This window comes from Protopterus annectens, chromosome 2.part0 (assembly GCF_019279795.1).
Source record: "Protopterus annectens isolate FY-2018-M chromosome 2.part0, PAN1.0, whole genome shotgun sequence".
NCBI classification, from domain to species: Eukaryota; Metazoa; Chordata; order Ceratodontiformes; family Protopteridae; genus Protopterus; species Protopterus annectens.
The window spans coordinates 1144628669-1144646692 of NC_056728.1; the positions used below are offsets into that span (position 1 = coordinate 1144628669).

The following is an 18024-nucleotide window of genomic DNA, read 5'->3' on the forward strand; positions in this document are numbered from 1 at the left end:
ACCAACATCCGGTGAATCTGTACACAACATGTGTGACAAATGTGTAGGTGATACCTGTGCTACCTTGACTAAGGTATAAAACAGTGACAGCTGTTTATACAAGTCCACCAGTACCAGACAGTGCATCCTTTAGAAAAGCTGTCATACACCCAACACAACACCATACACACATAACACAGTCCACACAGCGGTTTGATGTCACAAAAGCAGTGTTTGATATACATAAAGGCTACAAGCATATATCATAGGTGGATGTGTCTGCTATGGCTATGATCATGAATATTTGCTGCACAGGCACTAATATGTGAACATACAATAGTTGCAATCTATCCACTGGGTGTTCATGTAACAGAAGGTGGTGACACAGGTGACTGGTATGTGCCCAACAATGCAGGCACCAGCAAAATGCCCCCATCAGCCAACTAACACATCAATGCACCAAGAATGCCATAAAGGAGAGGATGCTGCATATCTATTCCATGTTTGTTGTTGGCTTAGCCTTACATTACCCATACAATACAACCGGCTCATGTTGCACAACAATCAATGCGTACTGCTAACGGAAATCACACAAGCCATTTCAAGAAGCCTGGCAGACAAATACAGTCTGTGTCAAAGCAACAAAATTGATGTGTGCTATGTATTATAACCTTACTTCATGCAGCAAGCCAAAAGTCCTCTCCAAGCCAGACAGAACTGTTAGAGGTTATTACTGGTGATGGATAGTCTGGCATGGTAGCCTGCCATACTGTAGCAGAGGTGGTACACGTGAGGCTCGTGTCAATGCAAGCACACCATCCTACACAAGGCCTGTATGACACTTACTTGTTGGAACTCTGGTATGCAATGCAGATAACTATGGGGGGGGGTAAGCTATGTCCGCATTCCTGCCTGCTTAAGCACAGTGATGAGCAAATCTGGGTGCCTGTTTGAAATCTGAAACTGGTACAGTGGATGAGATGGTTGACTCCAGTGGCACAGCCCTCCCACTCACTGTGGCCCTAACCACACCACCGCTGATGCCATAAAGAGCTGCTGATATAAGTAGATCTGAGTGATCACAACTGTCCAGCATGGGTTGTATCTGCATCTCTTAAAAGAAAGTGTCACTCTCATAACCACAGTTTGCCTCTAATACTAGTGCAACACCTGCGCTAACTCTCTGCAAAAACTGGAAAATCTGTCTTCCAAGAACTATGCAGTATGTGCCATCATGGTCTCAACATCCCAGCCTTACTTGTGCTTGTACTGGTCACATTAGCTATGTCATACACATATAAGAGTAAACTGCAATGGAAATCAGAATACATGTATACCATAAATAGACACTGAACAAACAGTAGAAATAAAATATACTAACAGACATACCTGTGTGTATAGGCACATCCTGGCTCTGCTAGCCTGTACTGGCTCCCTTACTAAGTACCTCTTCTGGTGCGAGCAGGATGGCATACAGCTGTTGCCCTGGAACAGCATGCTGCACAGGAATCGCAGAGGCATCTGTTGAAACAAACACATACTGAGTACCATGTACCATACATATAAATGCTAGGCACTTAACTCATCGCTTCTTTCATTAGTACAGTCATCAGGAAAGCAGAGTTCCTGTGTATCCTGTAGCAGTCTGTGCAGAATACGTACCTGTCCTGAAACAGGTATACTCATCACAGTTTTCAAAGTCTACTTTCCCAAGTCCTGGTAAAGGTACATACATAAAACTAAAGCAGAAAGGTGGCATCAACTAGCTGACATGATTTGCTAAGTATGACAGATAAATAGTTGGCACAGAATGTGCAGATTTGGAGTTAAGGAGCGTTTACAAAAGGTTATGAAAACTGGGATATTTCCATGTTTACATCAATAATGCAAACAGTGTGATACTGTCATGTTGGTGTGGTACATTCAAGCAGTGGGTGTCAGTAAAAAGACAAAAACATGCTGGGTAATGTGAAGACATTCAGTGATGCAAATGTTTTTTTTTGGTAAACCAGTTATAACTATTCCGTATATTATCATATCGGCATTAATTTCATAAAAGCTTTGTGGCTACATGTGAACACATGGTGTCATCTTATACACAGCATTACAGCAGATAATGACTCCATACTTGCCATCCAACATAAGTGGTTCTGTAGATTAATATTGTCCGAAATATTGTGAAATTTCAATATGCATAGATTCTACATTGTCAGAAAACAGAAGTATGCAATCCCCTCTTGTTAAACATCACTGGAAAGCACTTGAACAGGTAAGCAATCCACCTGATAATATATTGCCCACTTACAGAAATAATATATTGCACACTTACAGAAATATAACCTTTTGTTTAACCACAACACTAGTATTTTTGGCAAACAAAATATAATTTTTCTTTCATAAATCTGCAATATAATATCAGCATCTGCAGACAGACCTTTGATACTAATACAGCTCAGTACAGCTGTATAGTATAGCTCACTGTTTGCAAATACATATATTTTGCATTTTCTGCCACTCTCACCATTTATCAGACATTATAAATCTAATGAAGTGTGTTTTCAGTAGAGAAACTGAGAGAAAAGTACTCATAAAGCAAGAGGTTTCCTGTTTAGAAGATCTGAAGCAAAGGATTCAGTTAACCTTTGGCTGTTCAGGATTAAATGAGTTAACATGCTTTAAACTGCTGAAGAGCTTCACTATTCTTACTATCCTATTTCTTTCCTTTCTACATTCTCAAAAATGACTGATAAGAATGTACTAATCAAGTTACTTCACAATTTGTTCAGCCTCCTTAGCTCTGAGCAACACTGGTTCGGGACAGTACATAGCACTCCACAGATCACTCTGACTCACTAACCACACACTCCAAATCATCAGCAAAAGTAAGCTTACAAGGACAGTCTTTACGGATCTGAAAATGGCATTTGATTCAGTGTACGTCTCCAAACTCTTACAAAAGAGAACACGACTCACTTTCACTCACCTCTCGTAAATGAATGTACATGTTATCTTAACAAATAGTTTCTTGTGTATAGCAGTCAACCCAAGCATCCTTCAAAGGTTCTCGCATATGTCCTCTGCTTTTCTTGGCTTTCATCAATTCCTTCATTATTATATTACTTGATGTCCATGCCTTGTTTTTATACTGACAGTATGGTTATAAGGTCTTCAGATTCCTCACCTAACACCTTTTCCACAACTGTGACCTACAGCAAAGCTGTTCACTTCATGGTTAAACTTGTTAGGATAGCCAAATATCTTTAACCAAATCCTTAAACTTGAAACTAACCTCAGCAATGGCAGGTTCTTTCACTCAGTGCAGCAATTTAAACACTTAAGCTTCTGGCTTAATTAACACTCGTTCTCTCTCTCTCTACCTCAAAATCAGCTTCTGCTTAACTTGTGTGCATCTTGGCAACTTACCAAAAACAAACAAAAAAAAATCACATCTGTTAGCACTCGAAGCAAAATTCCTCATTGCAAAAGGTGCACTTATTGCATTCTTAGAATATGGAATATTACCTAGAGACTTCAGGTTCCTACCTGCATTAGGCTATAGGGCCCAAAAAGCAAGATCAATAGGTTTGGTTCAATCACTTTGCCTCAAACACCATTATACCACAGTTACTAGTGCAGCTGTTTTGTCCATGGCACTGGAAGCACAGCCACTTCCTTGTTGATCTACAAAGTATTTAGACATGGTGTAAACCCTTGGTTCACTTCTCAAAACTAAAACCTTCATCTGCAGCCTCCAATCCTCAGAGGTTCATCTGCTCCTCTACCTCCTACCTTCTGGAGGCCTAAGGCACAGAATTCACTTCCACAGAGGATCAACATTTCACCAATTTAAGTCTTAAGCTCGTCAACCATGCCCTCACAACAACTGCATTTACTTGGACAAATAACCTGTCTACAGGTTAAGTGTGAAATGCATCTTTTTCCCTTATATTAATCTTTAAAACCTTGCACTCACTCTCCAGGGCAGTTTTATAAATTTGTTTGTACCATTGCAACAATGTATCAGCAGGAATATGTGCCACCAAACTAGATTTTCTCTCTCACTAAACTAACTTGCTTTTCTGCAAATACTGTACTTCTGCTGTTGTCCTGATGCTTCTTATAGCAAGGCTGTAGCTGAAAAAGGATCCTAGGTCCAATCTACTCATGTCAATAAAATAAAACAAAACAAAATATCATCCTTTTAGTGGGTGCAGAGGAAGGCCATTATAACAGACCACTGCAAGATATGTAATGGGATCTAGCCATAAGAAATAACAGAAACTACTGATTGCACATCATTTCCCACTAAGCACATACAGTTGGTCTCTGCTGCTGTCCCAGTCTCTATCCTTGCCTACACCACACTCACGGGCATGAACAGTTGTCATATATTCATGCTTCTGAATGGGACACAGGCTGTGAGATAAATGTTTTGAATAATGAGCCCTTTACCTTCCTCCCATTGTGACCACAGTTGAAACATTTCAATTCAGAGGAGGAGCCCAATGTTCAGACTATTCATTTTCAAAAAGGAAGAAAATTGTTGCATGCTTGTGGTTAAGCAGAACTACATAAGACTAGACCCCATTAAAAATGTAGTCTCCAAACCAACAAACTGCGAACAGCAGCAATGACAATGCTGCAATTCAGGAATAGTCAAAAACAGACGGCTTCATTAACATACATTGTGAACCCTCTTCTTAATGCTGTAATATACTTAACTGGGTTAACATTCTCATGCTGTCACATGAGCTGCACAGAACTTCAAAAAAAGGAAAGGAATTTAAGCACAGTACCTGTAAGTGCCTTGTGGGTAGCACCGGTGGTGAAGCGGTTGGCGTTGCCAACTCACAGCAAGAGGTTCTCTGGTTCTTTCCTCGGCGGGGGTGCCTTCTGTGCGGAGTCTGCATGTCCTCCCTGTGGTTGCGGGGGTTTCCTCCCACATCACAAAGATGGATTGGACACTCTAAATTGGCCCTAGGCGTGAGTGCATGAGTGTGTGCGCCTTCTGTAGAAGGTTGGGTGCCGGGCTGGCAACTCGACACCATAAAACTCCACTGCCAATCATGAGCAGACAGGTGATCCACTGTGGTGACCCCTAACCGAGAAAAGCTGAAAGAAGAAGATGACTTGTAAGTGCCTTGCCTGGGATGCTATACAAATTTTGCATTGAAGCACATGCATTTACACACACACACACACACACACACACACACACACACACACACACACACACACACACACACACACACACACACACACACACACTTGAGTCCTTTACTTAGGGAATGCCCAGTTCTCTTTCTTGTCAGTGCACCACTTGACACAAGCTTTGACCAATACCACGTGTGCCCAGTACAACCTTTATGGTTCAGTTACATAGGACCTTCTTGAGAATGAGCTGGACTTGCTAGAAGTTTAATCCTGCAAACTTGCATGTGAACAAAAGTATTCTGGTAACTTTCACTGTAGCAATCTAAAATTTGCATTTCATTCATAAATTAATTAAAAGTTTTAATCGTCAGTTCCTTTTCATAGTGACAATGACAAAACTCAATGTAACCTCTGCAATGTTTCCAAGCTCTAAGCACTCCTGCAAAACATGTACAGTGCAGAACCACTGGGACAACTTTCCACTCACTGAGCATAGCCTGTTAAGCATAGACATATGCATGCAAGAAACACACAGCATACAAAAAAGGTTGTGGGGCTCAAGCCCATTTTTAAACGATATAGCTTACTTCCACAGACTCCTTAAGCCAGTATGCCATGCGGACAGGTATACAGCTTGTCCATTAACACCCCCCCACTCCCACTGAAATAAAACCAATCATACTGCTTGTAATCATTTCTTCTTTTCCGGGTCTTTTGTTCTGCAATGCCTCAGGCTATAGCACATGCAATTTTCTCAACTCTGAAATTACATTTTTTATCATCTTGGCACAAATAGCTTTTTTATGGGAGACTAGGCATTAATTTAGACTGCATATCTCCACACAAAATTAAAGTTTAATAATTCCAAAGGGCAAAATTTATCTTCTGAAAAGCAAAGTGGGGGGAGGCTAGGAGTCTTAGACACTGAAGGATTTGTCACAGTACAGAATGATTGAATGGGCAACCTAATTTCTTCTGCTTAACACATGACTTCCTGCTGAACAACTGGACGTAGAGTTTTGTTTTTTCTAGTTCTATTTATATGCACTCTGCACGGGTTGGTCAGATTGCACATCTCCCTCCAGTTTGCCTGAAAGTTTCTCTGACATGCTTTGGAAAGTACATGGAAGCTACAGATGGGAATATCTCTATCTGAAGCTAATACTAGCTTTACCCTAACTGCCAAGTAACAGCAACACTTGCAGAACCTTTTGCCATCTACCTCCTCAATGTTGTGTCAGATACAAACTGAAAAATGAAGAACTGCAAAAAGAAAAAACCCAACCCCAGTCAGGGGGCTGTGACAGACCATGAGATACAAATTAGATGGAAGGGAAAAAGTGTGCACCACCAAGCAAATCAAACAAGGTTGCATTCCATAAAAGACACTAGCAGTTTCTGAAGCAATTGGGCATAGTTGAACAAGTGAGTGCACAACAGCTGACTGTGCACCCTGAAGCAGAGTGACCAGAGCTTATAACTGGGATGCGCAGAATAAACATATGTCCCGGAGGGAGCAAACTACATAGGAAAAAATGGGAATTATGGGAACAATATATGCAGAGCAGGTAAGAGGTTTAAGAGAGAGGATTTGAATGAGCCATACAATGCTTAACTGACAATGACTGGATAGAGCATAAGTGATGTATACAGTTGTTTCAATGGTGTCTGTGATGTATACTGTTTGCAACTACAGTGGTGTCAGTGGTGCCAAACTCTCTAACGATAGCTCACCTTAACATCCGCAGTACTAAAAATAAAATTGCCCCCCCCTTCATGCACTACTTGACATACACTCATTCGACATCCTTTGCTTGACTGAAACCTGGCTTACACCAGTAATTCAGGACAAAGAGATTATTCCCCCTGGCTACAACATCCATCGACTTGACCGCACTATAAAAAAAGGTGGTGGGGTAGCAATCCTCTATAAATCAAGGTTGCATATCACTGCCTTACAGGATAAACCTCCCTCCGAAAGTAATGCTGAAATCTTTACATCCAAACTCCAAATTAATGCCTACAAATCCATCTATATAATCTGCATATACCTGCCCCCAGGCAACAACAGCAGTACCTTAGAAGAAATCCTTAGCTGGCTGGCCATACACTTTCCACAAGAAACAATAGTCCTTGGAGATGTCAATATAGTCTGGAATACCTGCTCTTCAGCTAACCCTTCCACCCTCTTAAATCTTCATGGTTTTTCACAAACTATTCTCTCCCCTACCAGAACAAATAAACCTAGCAACAAAGAAAGCATTTTAGACTGGATTCTGATACATAGCCACCACCAAACATATACAGTAGGTACACTGCCTATGACATAAGTGACCATGCCCTTACTTACCTAATTAGACATAAAACTGATATCCCTAACGTAACAAAATACAAACTGGTTAGAACAAACAAAACTTTTAACCCTGATAGATTTGAAGCAGAACTTAGGTCCTGCAATTGGTCTCCTCTTAAACACCTCCCACTGGATGATGCAGTGACGTATTTTAACTCTAAATTCTTATCTATTCTTGACGCACATGCTCCCACTAGGTCCATCAGACTTTCCTCAAAAGCTGCCCCTTGGCTAACAAAGGACACAAGGCAAAAGATTATTTTGAAAAATAAACTCTGGTCCAAATACTGCAGTACTAAAGATCCCACTGACCAACTCAACTTTAGACAAATAAGAAACATTACAAAAAAAGCAGTAATTCTGGATAAAAGAAAAGTACAGTTTTGTACCTACCATAAATGTAGATGTTCGAGGATCCCCATTGCTGCAGTCCTTACTATTGGGTGTAGTCCGCTGTCCAGTCGGCCCGAATACCAGAGTATATGGCTGACGTCGGTCAGGGCGCATTAGACTGCGTCAGGGTACTAATGCATGACCGGCGTCATATCCTCAGTCTTTCTTGCCCCAGATGTCAGAAGACCCTAAAAGACAAGGCCCAAAATATGTACAATATATACAAGAAAATATACAAAAATATCAGCATGTAACCTCACCTACACAACCACCCCTAAACACAGAGGGGAAGGAGTTGGACTGCAGCAATGGGGATCCTCTAACATCTACATTTATGGTAGGTACAAAACTGTACTATGTTCTTCGTTCCCCATTGCTGCAGTCCTAGAATCCCAAAGCAGAGGTAAGGGAGGCTGGCAAATCATAAAGAAGCAGGAGCTGACAACATGCCTTGCAAAACAGCTGTGGCAAAACCAGCCCTAGACTTAGAGTAGATAGGAAGGTGATAATGCTTAGAGAAAGTATGCACTGAACTCCAAGTAGCTGCTTCCAAAATATCCTTAGTTGCCACCCCTTAGAAATGCTGTCAAGTGGCAGTAGCCCTAGTGGAATGAGGCCTAATCCCAGCTGGAATCTCCTTGCCATGATGGGAATAACAAAATGCAATGCAAAAGCCAATCCACCTAGAAATAGTTTGTTTTGACACAGGCTTGCCCTCGAACTCAAAGCAAAAGAAACAAACAACTGCTGAGACTGCCTAAAATCCTTAGTCCTGCTTAAATAATAGCAATTGCCTGTGTACATCTAAAGTGTGCAAAATCTTTTCCCCTTTATTTTGGGGTCTGCATAAAAAGTAGGCAAATGAATAGTTTGGTTTAAAGCCACACTAGAAACCACCTTAGGCATAAAGGAAGGATTAGTGCGTAATGATACCCTATCCTTATGGAAAATCAAAAGGGCTCTACTGCCATAAGGGCCTGCAACTCAGACACCCTTCTTGCAGAAGTTATAGCCAACAGAAAAGCAGTCTTCCATGACAAGTATTTCAATTCAGCAGTAGCCAGGCTCAAAAGGTTGAAGAGTAAGTTTTTCCAACACAAAATTGAGATCCCAAGCAGGAGTAGGAGCTCTCATTAACGGGGTCTTATATTCTTTGCCCCTCTAAGAAACTGCTTGAACAAAGGATGCGAAAACAATGGTGGGTCACAATCATAGTGAGCTGAAATTGCTGCAGCATGAATCTTAATGGAAGAGAAGGACAAACCTTTGTCCAATAACTCAGTAAGATATTGAAGAGCCACACTCAAATTAGGCTCAGAAATCTCCAAATTCTTTGCTGTGCTCCAAAATAAAAATCTCTTCCATTTTTCTACACTTTCCTTGTACTAGGTCTTCTAGCTTCCATAATCACATTTAAAACTTGTTGAGGAAGTTGAGACCTGCTGTGTTTCAACACAGAATATGCCAGGCTGTTAGATGAAGAGAGTGAAGCTTGACATTGAGCAGATGACCGTCCTTCTGAGATAACAGATGAGGAATCAGAGGTAAAGGCCATGGAGGCTTCTTTACCAGACTCCGTAGTGGGTACCAGTGTTGCGAGGCCAATCTGGAGCTATCAAAATCATCCTTGGCCTGTCTTGTCTGACCTTCAATAGTACCTTTGGAAGAAGAGGCAGAGGTGGAAAGGCATACACATGAAGGTTTTTCCAACTGAAAGACAGAGCATCCACTTTCCAAGCTGTGTGATGAAACCCCTTTGTGCAATACTTTGGCAGCTGGTGGTTTAGTGGAGAAGCGAACAGATCTATGTCTGGAGTTCCCCATGACACTGTCAATTTCTGAAATACATGAAGATCCAGTTTCCACTCGTGGGGATCCATGATTTGTCTGCTTAACACATCTGCTAAGGAGTTCTGTGCTCCGCAGAAACCTTGCCTGAAGAGTTAGTTGCAAGCTTAGCGCAGTCTCCCATAAAATCATTGCTTGCCTGCATAGAGGATAAGAATGTGTTCCCCTTGCTTGTTGATGTACCACATGACAGTTGTGTTGTCTGTTAGAATCAACACCTGCCCTGGAAGAATTAACTCCTTGAAAGCCATTAATGCAAACTGGACTGCTAACATCTCCTTCATGTTGATATGTAGATGCTGTAGTCTGGCAGGCCACTTGTCTTGTATCCACTTTCCATTTAGATGAGCTCCCAAGCAATGTCCGAGGCATCTGTCGTTAAAATCTGACTTCTGGCGGGTCACAGAGAGTCCCTTGTTTAGGTGACATTCCTGAGCCCACCACAAAAATTCTTTTTGAAGGCAAGGTATTATTTGAATGACAGTGTCCAAATCCTGGCAGTGCTGTGTCCATACATTTTTGAGATACCATTGTAGCTTCCTCAGATGCAGTTTGGCATTGGGAAGCACCAGAATACAAGATGCCATGAACCCTAATGCTTGAAGGACTGTCCTTGCAGTCAGCACGGACTGATGAGATAGTTGATGGAAGTAAAGTGATAGACTCTTTTGTTTGTCCGGGGTTAAAAAGGCCATCTGGGCTGCTGTATTCAGTCTCACACCCAGAAGGCACATGTCTTGAGAGGGTACTAGACTGGACTTTATTTCGTTCACAGAATACCCTAGGCATCTTAGCACTGCTATAACATATTCCAGATGCTGTAGAAGGTATTCCTTTTCTTGAGCCAGAATCAGGCAGTCGTCCAAGTAAGGATAGATTTGAATTCCTTGCAGCCTGAGGTAAGCTATCACTGGAGCCAGAACCTTTGTGAATACTCTGGGCGCAGTAGATAAGCCAAAGGGCAATGCAGAGAACTGATAATGAGAATTTCCGGCTCGAAACCGCAGATACTTCCTGCAACTTAGCCTTATAGGCACATGAAGGTAAGCTTCCTTGAGATCTAAAGTTACCATCCAATGATCTTTGCCCAGCAGAGGTAAAAGCTGTTGTAACATCAACATCTTGAACTTGGGAATGTCCAGATAAGTGTTGAGGAGAGATAAATCCAAAATTGGTCTCTTCCCCTTCTTTGGTACTAGGAACAGGCGAGAATAAAATCCTAGGCCCCTTTCTGATACAGGAACTGGCTGAATGGCCCCCATCTGGAGTAACTGAGAAATTTGCTTGTGAGCCTCTTTTCTTTGTGGAGGAGGAACGTCTGGCATGCCTTTGAAAGGAGGCATTGTATGGAAATAAAACCTGTAACCGTGGTGAATGATATCCAACACCCATCTGTCTTGAGTAATTAAATCCCAATTTTCTTTGAAAAGAGACAGTCTTCCACCCAAAGGAGCTACCAGGCGAATCTACTGGCAGCTGAAGGGCAGGTCATTGGGTCTGTTTACGAAAGGACTGACCCTGCCTCACCAGAAGTCTGAGCAGGTGAACTCCCTGTTCTAGGCCTAAAAGAACCTTGAGCTCTGCCCCTACCACGTCTAGACCTACCCCTAGACTGGGAATCATAAGCAGGATATGTCCACCCCTTAGCAGGCCAATTTCTACTAAACTTGGTGGCTGCACCTGCAAAAATCTTTAACAGTTTGCATAGACTTAGCTTTATCCTCCATTTTCTTTAAAACTGCTTCCACAGGCGAACCAAACAACACATCAGACTGTAAAGGAGCATCCAAAATCCTTGTCTTAACATGCTCAGCTAAATTCTGATCCCTCAACCAGGCATGCCTAAGAACAGAACTAGTGGCAGCCACCCTCGAGGAGGCCTGTACAGCATCAAAACCACATTGCAAAGAATGCTTACCCACTTGTTCAGACACATGAACCAAATCCAACAACTCTTTACACTCAATACCTTCAAAGCATCCACCTTAGATTTCAATTGTGAAAGGAGATAATTTTGATATTTTAGCATGTGAAACTGACACTCTCATGGCTAGAGTGGAAGAAGTATACACTTTCTTTCCCCACCTATCCAAAGCCCTTGCCTCTTTATCAGTGGGAACAGGATTTTTAACCACAGAGGCCTTAACACCTTTAGGCCCCTGAGAAACAGTTTCTGGGTCCCCCTAGGACTCTTAAACAAATACTTATGAGCTTCAGGCACCCTATAGTACCTATCGGGTTTAACAGGAGCAGGAGGCAAAGAGTCAGGGTTCAGGGAAGCCTCTGCAAAAACATCTTCCACCACATTCAACACAGGAGGTATAGCTAAGGGCCTATGCTGGGGTAAAAACAAGAATTCCCTAAGCCTTTTCCTGGAATCAGAGTAATCCTGGCCTTCCCATTTAAAGTGCTCCCTCATGGAATGTAGAGTCTCTGAAAATGAGAAATCCTCAGGTGGAGAAGCTGTAGGAGTGGAATCATCCACATCAGAATCAGAATAAGGAGGATACTCCTGCAAGTCTTCCACAGAAGACTCAGAAGCCTCTGAACACTGTTCAAAACTATCAAACTCCGTTCCACCCTGGGCCTCTTATCAGGGGCATAGAACCTCTAATCATAGTAATCAAATCTTCTGCCATCTTAAGCATATGTTTCTTAGGTACAGAACCCCCACTGAAGCTGAACTTGGCCTACCTCTCAAAGAAGTTTTGGCAACAGAAGGAGAGGCTCTAACTACCTTGGGAAGAGAGGGAAGAACAGTTACCTGAGAAGCCCCTCAGCCTGGCCTACCTCCTGAGAAGGCACATCCTGTAACAGTAAAGTCTCTGCCTGAGACTCCAAAGAAACTCCTGGCAAAACCTCTGGCTCCATTGAGCCTTCTAAAGAACCGAGTTCATCACTGTTTTGTCCTTGCGCTTTTAGACCATCGCTTCCCAAACACTAACCTGGCACAGTCTAACTAATAGTGCGTTTGTTAAACCTAGCACAAGGCGGCAACCAACAACGCCTAAACAAGGTATACACAATGTATGGTAATCCCTATGAGGTATCTGTTTCCCACAAAATACAGTTATTCACTTTTCTGACATCCGGTTAAATACTGAGGCAAGAAAAACAAATGTAACGGGTACTTAGCCAACTCTGATTCGGTCTGAAACTCCGGTTTCGAAATATTTCAGAACGCCAACCTGCACAAAACTGCTTCTGCATCGGACCATGCGGCAAAAGACTGAGGATATGGCAGTACCCTGGACTACACCCAATAGTAAGGACTGCAGCAATGGGGAACGAAGAACATCTACTACTGTCATTTGCAACAGGCTAACCTGCATAACCCACAAAAGTTCTGGGCAGGAATAAATAATCTCATGAAGCCTGGCCAATCGGACACTCCAAGCCCAGCAGGCACCTCCCAAGATAACCCCAAACAGACTGCCAATGCCCTTAATACCTTCTTTACTGAAACTGTCCAGTCTCTTTCCAATCAACTCTCCCCTGATATCTCCAGTCTTTCCTCCACCTCTAACACTTCCATCCCCACATTTCAACTTCAACCTGTTCCCTCTGCACTCATTCGTTCTCTCCTACATAAACTTAAGCCATCCTCTCCATCTGCTGACCATCTACCTGCTCTGTATCTAAAAGTTGCTGCTAATGCATTAACCTATCCCATCACCATCCTGATTAACAGAACCATTGAAGAAGGCTACATTCCTTCTCTCTGGAAAATAACTCATATTATTCCCCTTCATAAAGGTGGAAAGTCAACTGAACTCTCTAACTACCGACCCATAGCCTTGCTCTCTCCTCTTGCTAAAATCATGGAAAAATGTGTCCAGAAGCAACTTCTGAAACACCTGTTAACCAACAATCTGCTAGCTAATTGTCAACATGGTTTTAGACCCTACCATAGCACCACATCTGCCCTCCTCTCCTTCACAGACTGCATCAATAAAAATAGGAACAATAATACCCTTAGCTCTGCTATATTTATTGACCTATCCAAAGCCCTTGATATGGTCAAGCATGAAATACTGTTGCACTTACTTAAATCATTTGCACTAGACACACTCTTACCTGCACAACAGAAAACAGGCAGTGCGGTGGCAAAATAACTTATCCAACCACCTCCCCATTACTCTTGGAGTCCCCCAAGGCTCAATTCTTGGCCCTCTCCTCTTTTCAATTTTCATTAATGATCTTCATACTCTTATTTCTCCTGCCACCTGTATACAATATGCAGATGATTCTACTTTAATCTGTTCTGCCTCATCCCCCTCTGTACTGCACTCTCTCACCCAAAAGACTTTCGAAACCATAGAGATTTGGGTCCTCAAATGATGCTTAATTTTGAACCCCTCAAAAAACAAATTATTACTTCTCAAAACCCGAAAATCCTCTCCACTGAATTTCTGTGTCACATCAAATAATGGCACAAACGTATCACCCGATCCAACTACCAAACTCCTCGGAGTTGAAATAAACAACAATCTGACCTTTGACATGCATATCAGCAATACTATAAAATTAGTTAACAGAAAACTAGGCTCCCTCTATAGAATTAAACCATTCCTTACTCCACTTGCCAGAACTTCCATTGCTCAGACCCATCTTATTTCCACTCTCCTGTATGCCTCTCCTACCTATACTTCAGTGTCCAAAGCTAACCTCAGCAAACTGTCTGCTGCCTACAACAATATTGACATATTTGCCACTAATTCTACTTTTAGAACTCATCACTGCCAAAACTTAAGGCAACTACGATGGCTCGAACTACAAAACCAAATTCTATTTCACCAGATCTTCTTAGCCCACAAAATCCTTTACAAACCCATAAACACTCCCATTCTCACTTCACTTATCACTCCTTACTGCACTCTTAAAAGCCTTCGTTCCTCTGACAAACTACTTATATCGACTAGTAAACCCAATAACTCAGCTGGCAAATCCTTGTTCTCCAACACAGTAGGAAAAACCTGGAACACTCTTCCTCACAATCTCACAGCAATCTCCTCTCTTCCCTGCTTCAAATCCCAACTCAAAACACACCTCAAAACCCACTGGCTCTGCCCCTGTAGCAACCCTGACTAGTCTACCTTGGATATCTAGGTACTCTCAACTTTTCTGCTGTAAATAACTAGCTTTCCTTGTGTATCTAGGTACTCTCAATTTTTTTTTAGCTTTAAGAAACGCTTAACAAAATACACACTCTATTTCTCAACTTCTGCTTTCTACTTAATATCTAATGATTTTTGATGTATATATTATAACCATGCTTAATTTTTTACCTGTTATTACAAATGCTTGCATGTGGAGCTCTTCTCCCAGGGCCTCAGCTGAAAATGGACATATATCCAGTTGGACTAGCCCGGTCAACAAATAGCAAATAAAATAAATAAAATTGTTTTTCATTTGTATAAATGCAAGACTGCCTATGTCATGTGTGAAAATTTTAATAAAGATGTTTGTTGGAAAAAAAAACATACTATGTGCCCTTCATGTATACTGTTCCTCATGTATTTCGTGTTACTTGTATATCATGTGTAAAAACAGAACACTGTCTATATGCATCATAACTAGGCAGTGTATTTTGCCCTGGTTTCTAGTGTTCATTTACCTCATTACCAATTTCTGTGTAGTAGTTTTCATTAACAGTTAATCAACAGCTGATATCTTTGGCCTGCCATGTTAGACCCTACCATCTGGTAGCAACACAGGAAGTAAAGCCCATGCCTATGTGCCTGTACATTAAGCAAGCAACCTATATATTAATGCTACAGAGTCACAGACACATTATCAGATCAATGAACAGCGCGCGTGTGTGAGCGCGAGTGGGTGACACATGCTTTACTTACAAGCTCTACAGTATCACAAAGATAAAATGACTGAACATTAACTAAAACCGCATTCAGCTGTCTAAGAAACAGACTCTGCATGACAGGCAAGTTTTTGAACATGAAAACAGTTTTGTTATTTAAAACAGTCTTTGAAACAGAACTTAAATGCAATAGCTACGTTCACTCAGCAATGGGAAAAAAATTAATACTTCGGAACTACTTAAGCACAGCAATGGCTTCTCTTGTGGCTACATGACTACTACAGAGTTCAGGTAACTAGAGCACACAGTTCTTCATCATAATAGCCTGTATATAAGTTCCACTGCTTCTTCCCCCTTTTAAAAGGAAAAACAGTTTCAGTTACAGTACAATTCTTTTGACTAGCAAAGGTGCAATGTCTCCTATAGAGGATGCAGAAATTATTACTTCTGATGCGCATGACAGCAAAGGCACAGGCAGCCAAGTTTCTCAAGCTCTTTGCTGAAATTACTTGATAAATGCTATGTTACTTTTTTAGGAACCCTGAAAGGGTCACAGGATCAGGTATTCTATATTTACCTTCAGGCAGCCTTATCTCATTAACTCATAAAAAACACACCCAAACCAACATTTTCAGTGTCTCAGTCCTCAAATGCATGTGTGCTTTGACAGCAGGATGTGGGTGGACAGTGCAATATGCTACATCTGTAGCACGTTCTACAATATTTTATATATATATATATATATATATATATATATATATATATATATATATATATATATACACACACACACACACACACACACACACACACACACACACACACATATACACACACACACACACACAGTGGATATAAAAAGTTGTAAAAATTTACACACCCCTGTTAAAATGCCAGGTTTTTGTGATATAAAAAAATGAGACCAGAATGAATAATTTCAAAACTTTTCCCACCTTTAATGTAACCTATAACCTGTACAATTCAATTGAAAAACAAACAAATCTGTTAGGAGAAAAATATATAAAAAAAATGTACAATAAGCTGGTTGCATAAGTGTGTACACTCAAACTAATACTTTGTTGAAGCACCTTTTGATTTAACTATTTTATTTATTTACATTTGTTTACCGGGAAATTCCGAGTAGACGCAGCTCATTTTTCAGCAGATGGCTGGGGAGAAAAGCTCCACATCATGTACATGATACAGATACAAAGTTGCAGCAATAGTAAACAACATTACAGGTTGTTGGCTTTAATACAATAAGATATTGATTATCAACAGTATATACAGAAAATGTTGCAAGTTAAGATAGCTTCTTGTCATTTATAATATTAGTAACAAAGTTGTCAGACAAGATGTTAAAGTATGTAAAGAGAACTAGCTATTTCTGACTGTGGTTAGTAGTGGCAGCAGTATAGTTGGGGTAAGGGTGGGGGTGTTAGTCTGGATTAGAACAAGGACAAAGCCAGTGCAAATTAAAGTGGAATTTAAGTGCAGTCTTGAAAAGGCTGCTGGAAGGTAGAGTAGTAGTTATAGAGGGTGGAAGATTGTTCCAAAGTTTAGACATGGTACATGAAAATGTGGCTTCTCCTGCTGAGTTTTTGGGTTTGATAACAGTGAGTTGATTTTTGCTGCTTGATCTTAGGGGCCTAGTGGGGTGATAGGGTTGGAGAAGGGTTTGAAGGGATGTTAAGGGGGTGGTTAATAAGTTTATGAGCGAGGGTGAGTTGATTAAAGTGAAGGAGTTGTGGGGGTTCTAGCCAGTTTAGTTCTTTAAGGGAGATACAATGATGGCTGCGGTAGGAGGTTCCAGTGGCAAATTTAGCAGTTTTGTTGTAACAAGCATCCAGCTTGTGTAGGTCCATCTGTTTAAGGTTGATAAGTATGGGGGATGCATACAGCAGGGTGGAGGTTAGCTGGGAATTGGCTATGGAGATTCTAGCCGCCTTGGTTAGGAATTGGTGGCTTCGATATAATGCACCAAGTTTTTTGTGAACTTTTTTATTGTGAGAGATATGTGGGTGTCAAATCTAAGTTTGTTGTCCATTTCCACACCAAGTAATTTTGTGTGTTCTGATGGAGAGGTGAAGGTATTGTCTTTGGCAAGAATGGTGAAGTGGGGGATGTTTTGGGTGGCTTTGGAAGGTTGGAACAGGAGAAGTTTTGTCTTACTTGGGTTGAGTAGGAGCTGAGCATTGGATAGCCAAGCTTTCTACAGAAGAGAATGATTCCTATGTGATTTGTTGCAGTTCTGGTAGAGTTGGGGCAGAGCAGATGAGAGTAGAGTCATCTGCGTACTGTATAACAGATGCTTGTGTGGTGGCAGTATGTAGGCTGTTAGTGAAAAGTGAGAATAGCAAAGGGCCAAGGATATACCCTTGGGGAACTCAGAGAGTAACTGGGAGGCGAGGTGATGCGTTATCGTTCCAGATTACGGATTGCTGGCATCCGTGTAGATAGCTGTGGAACCAGTTGCTGG

The 18024-nt window shown here is 41.4% G+C and overlaps 1 protein-coding gene across 2 annotated transcripts in view; it reads right to left on the reverse strand.

Moving 5' to 3' along the window:
* Window positions 1-18024, reverse strand: part of LOC122793380 (calcium uniporter protein, mitochondrial-like) — a 1332984-nt gene that overhangs the window by 978420 nt on the left and 336540 nt on the right. The window contains exon 2 of one of the 2 annotated variants that reach the window (XM_044061334.1): window positions 1369-1500. The exons of the other annotated variant lie outside the window; for it this stretch is intronic. Within the exon in view, the coding sequence (XP_043917269.1) occupies window positions 1369-1500 (132 nt within the window). The remainder of the gene's footprint in view (window positions 1-1368; window positions 1501-18024) is intronic. 2 annotated transcript variants of the gene reach the window in all.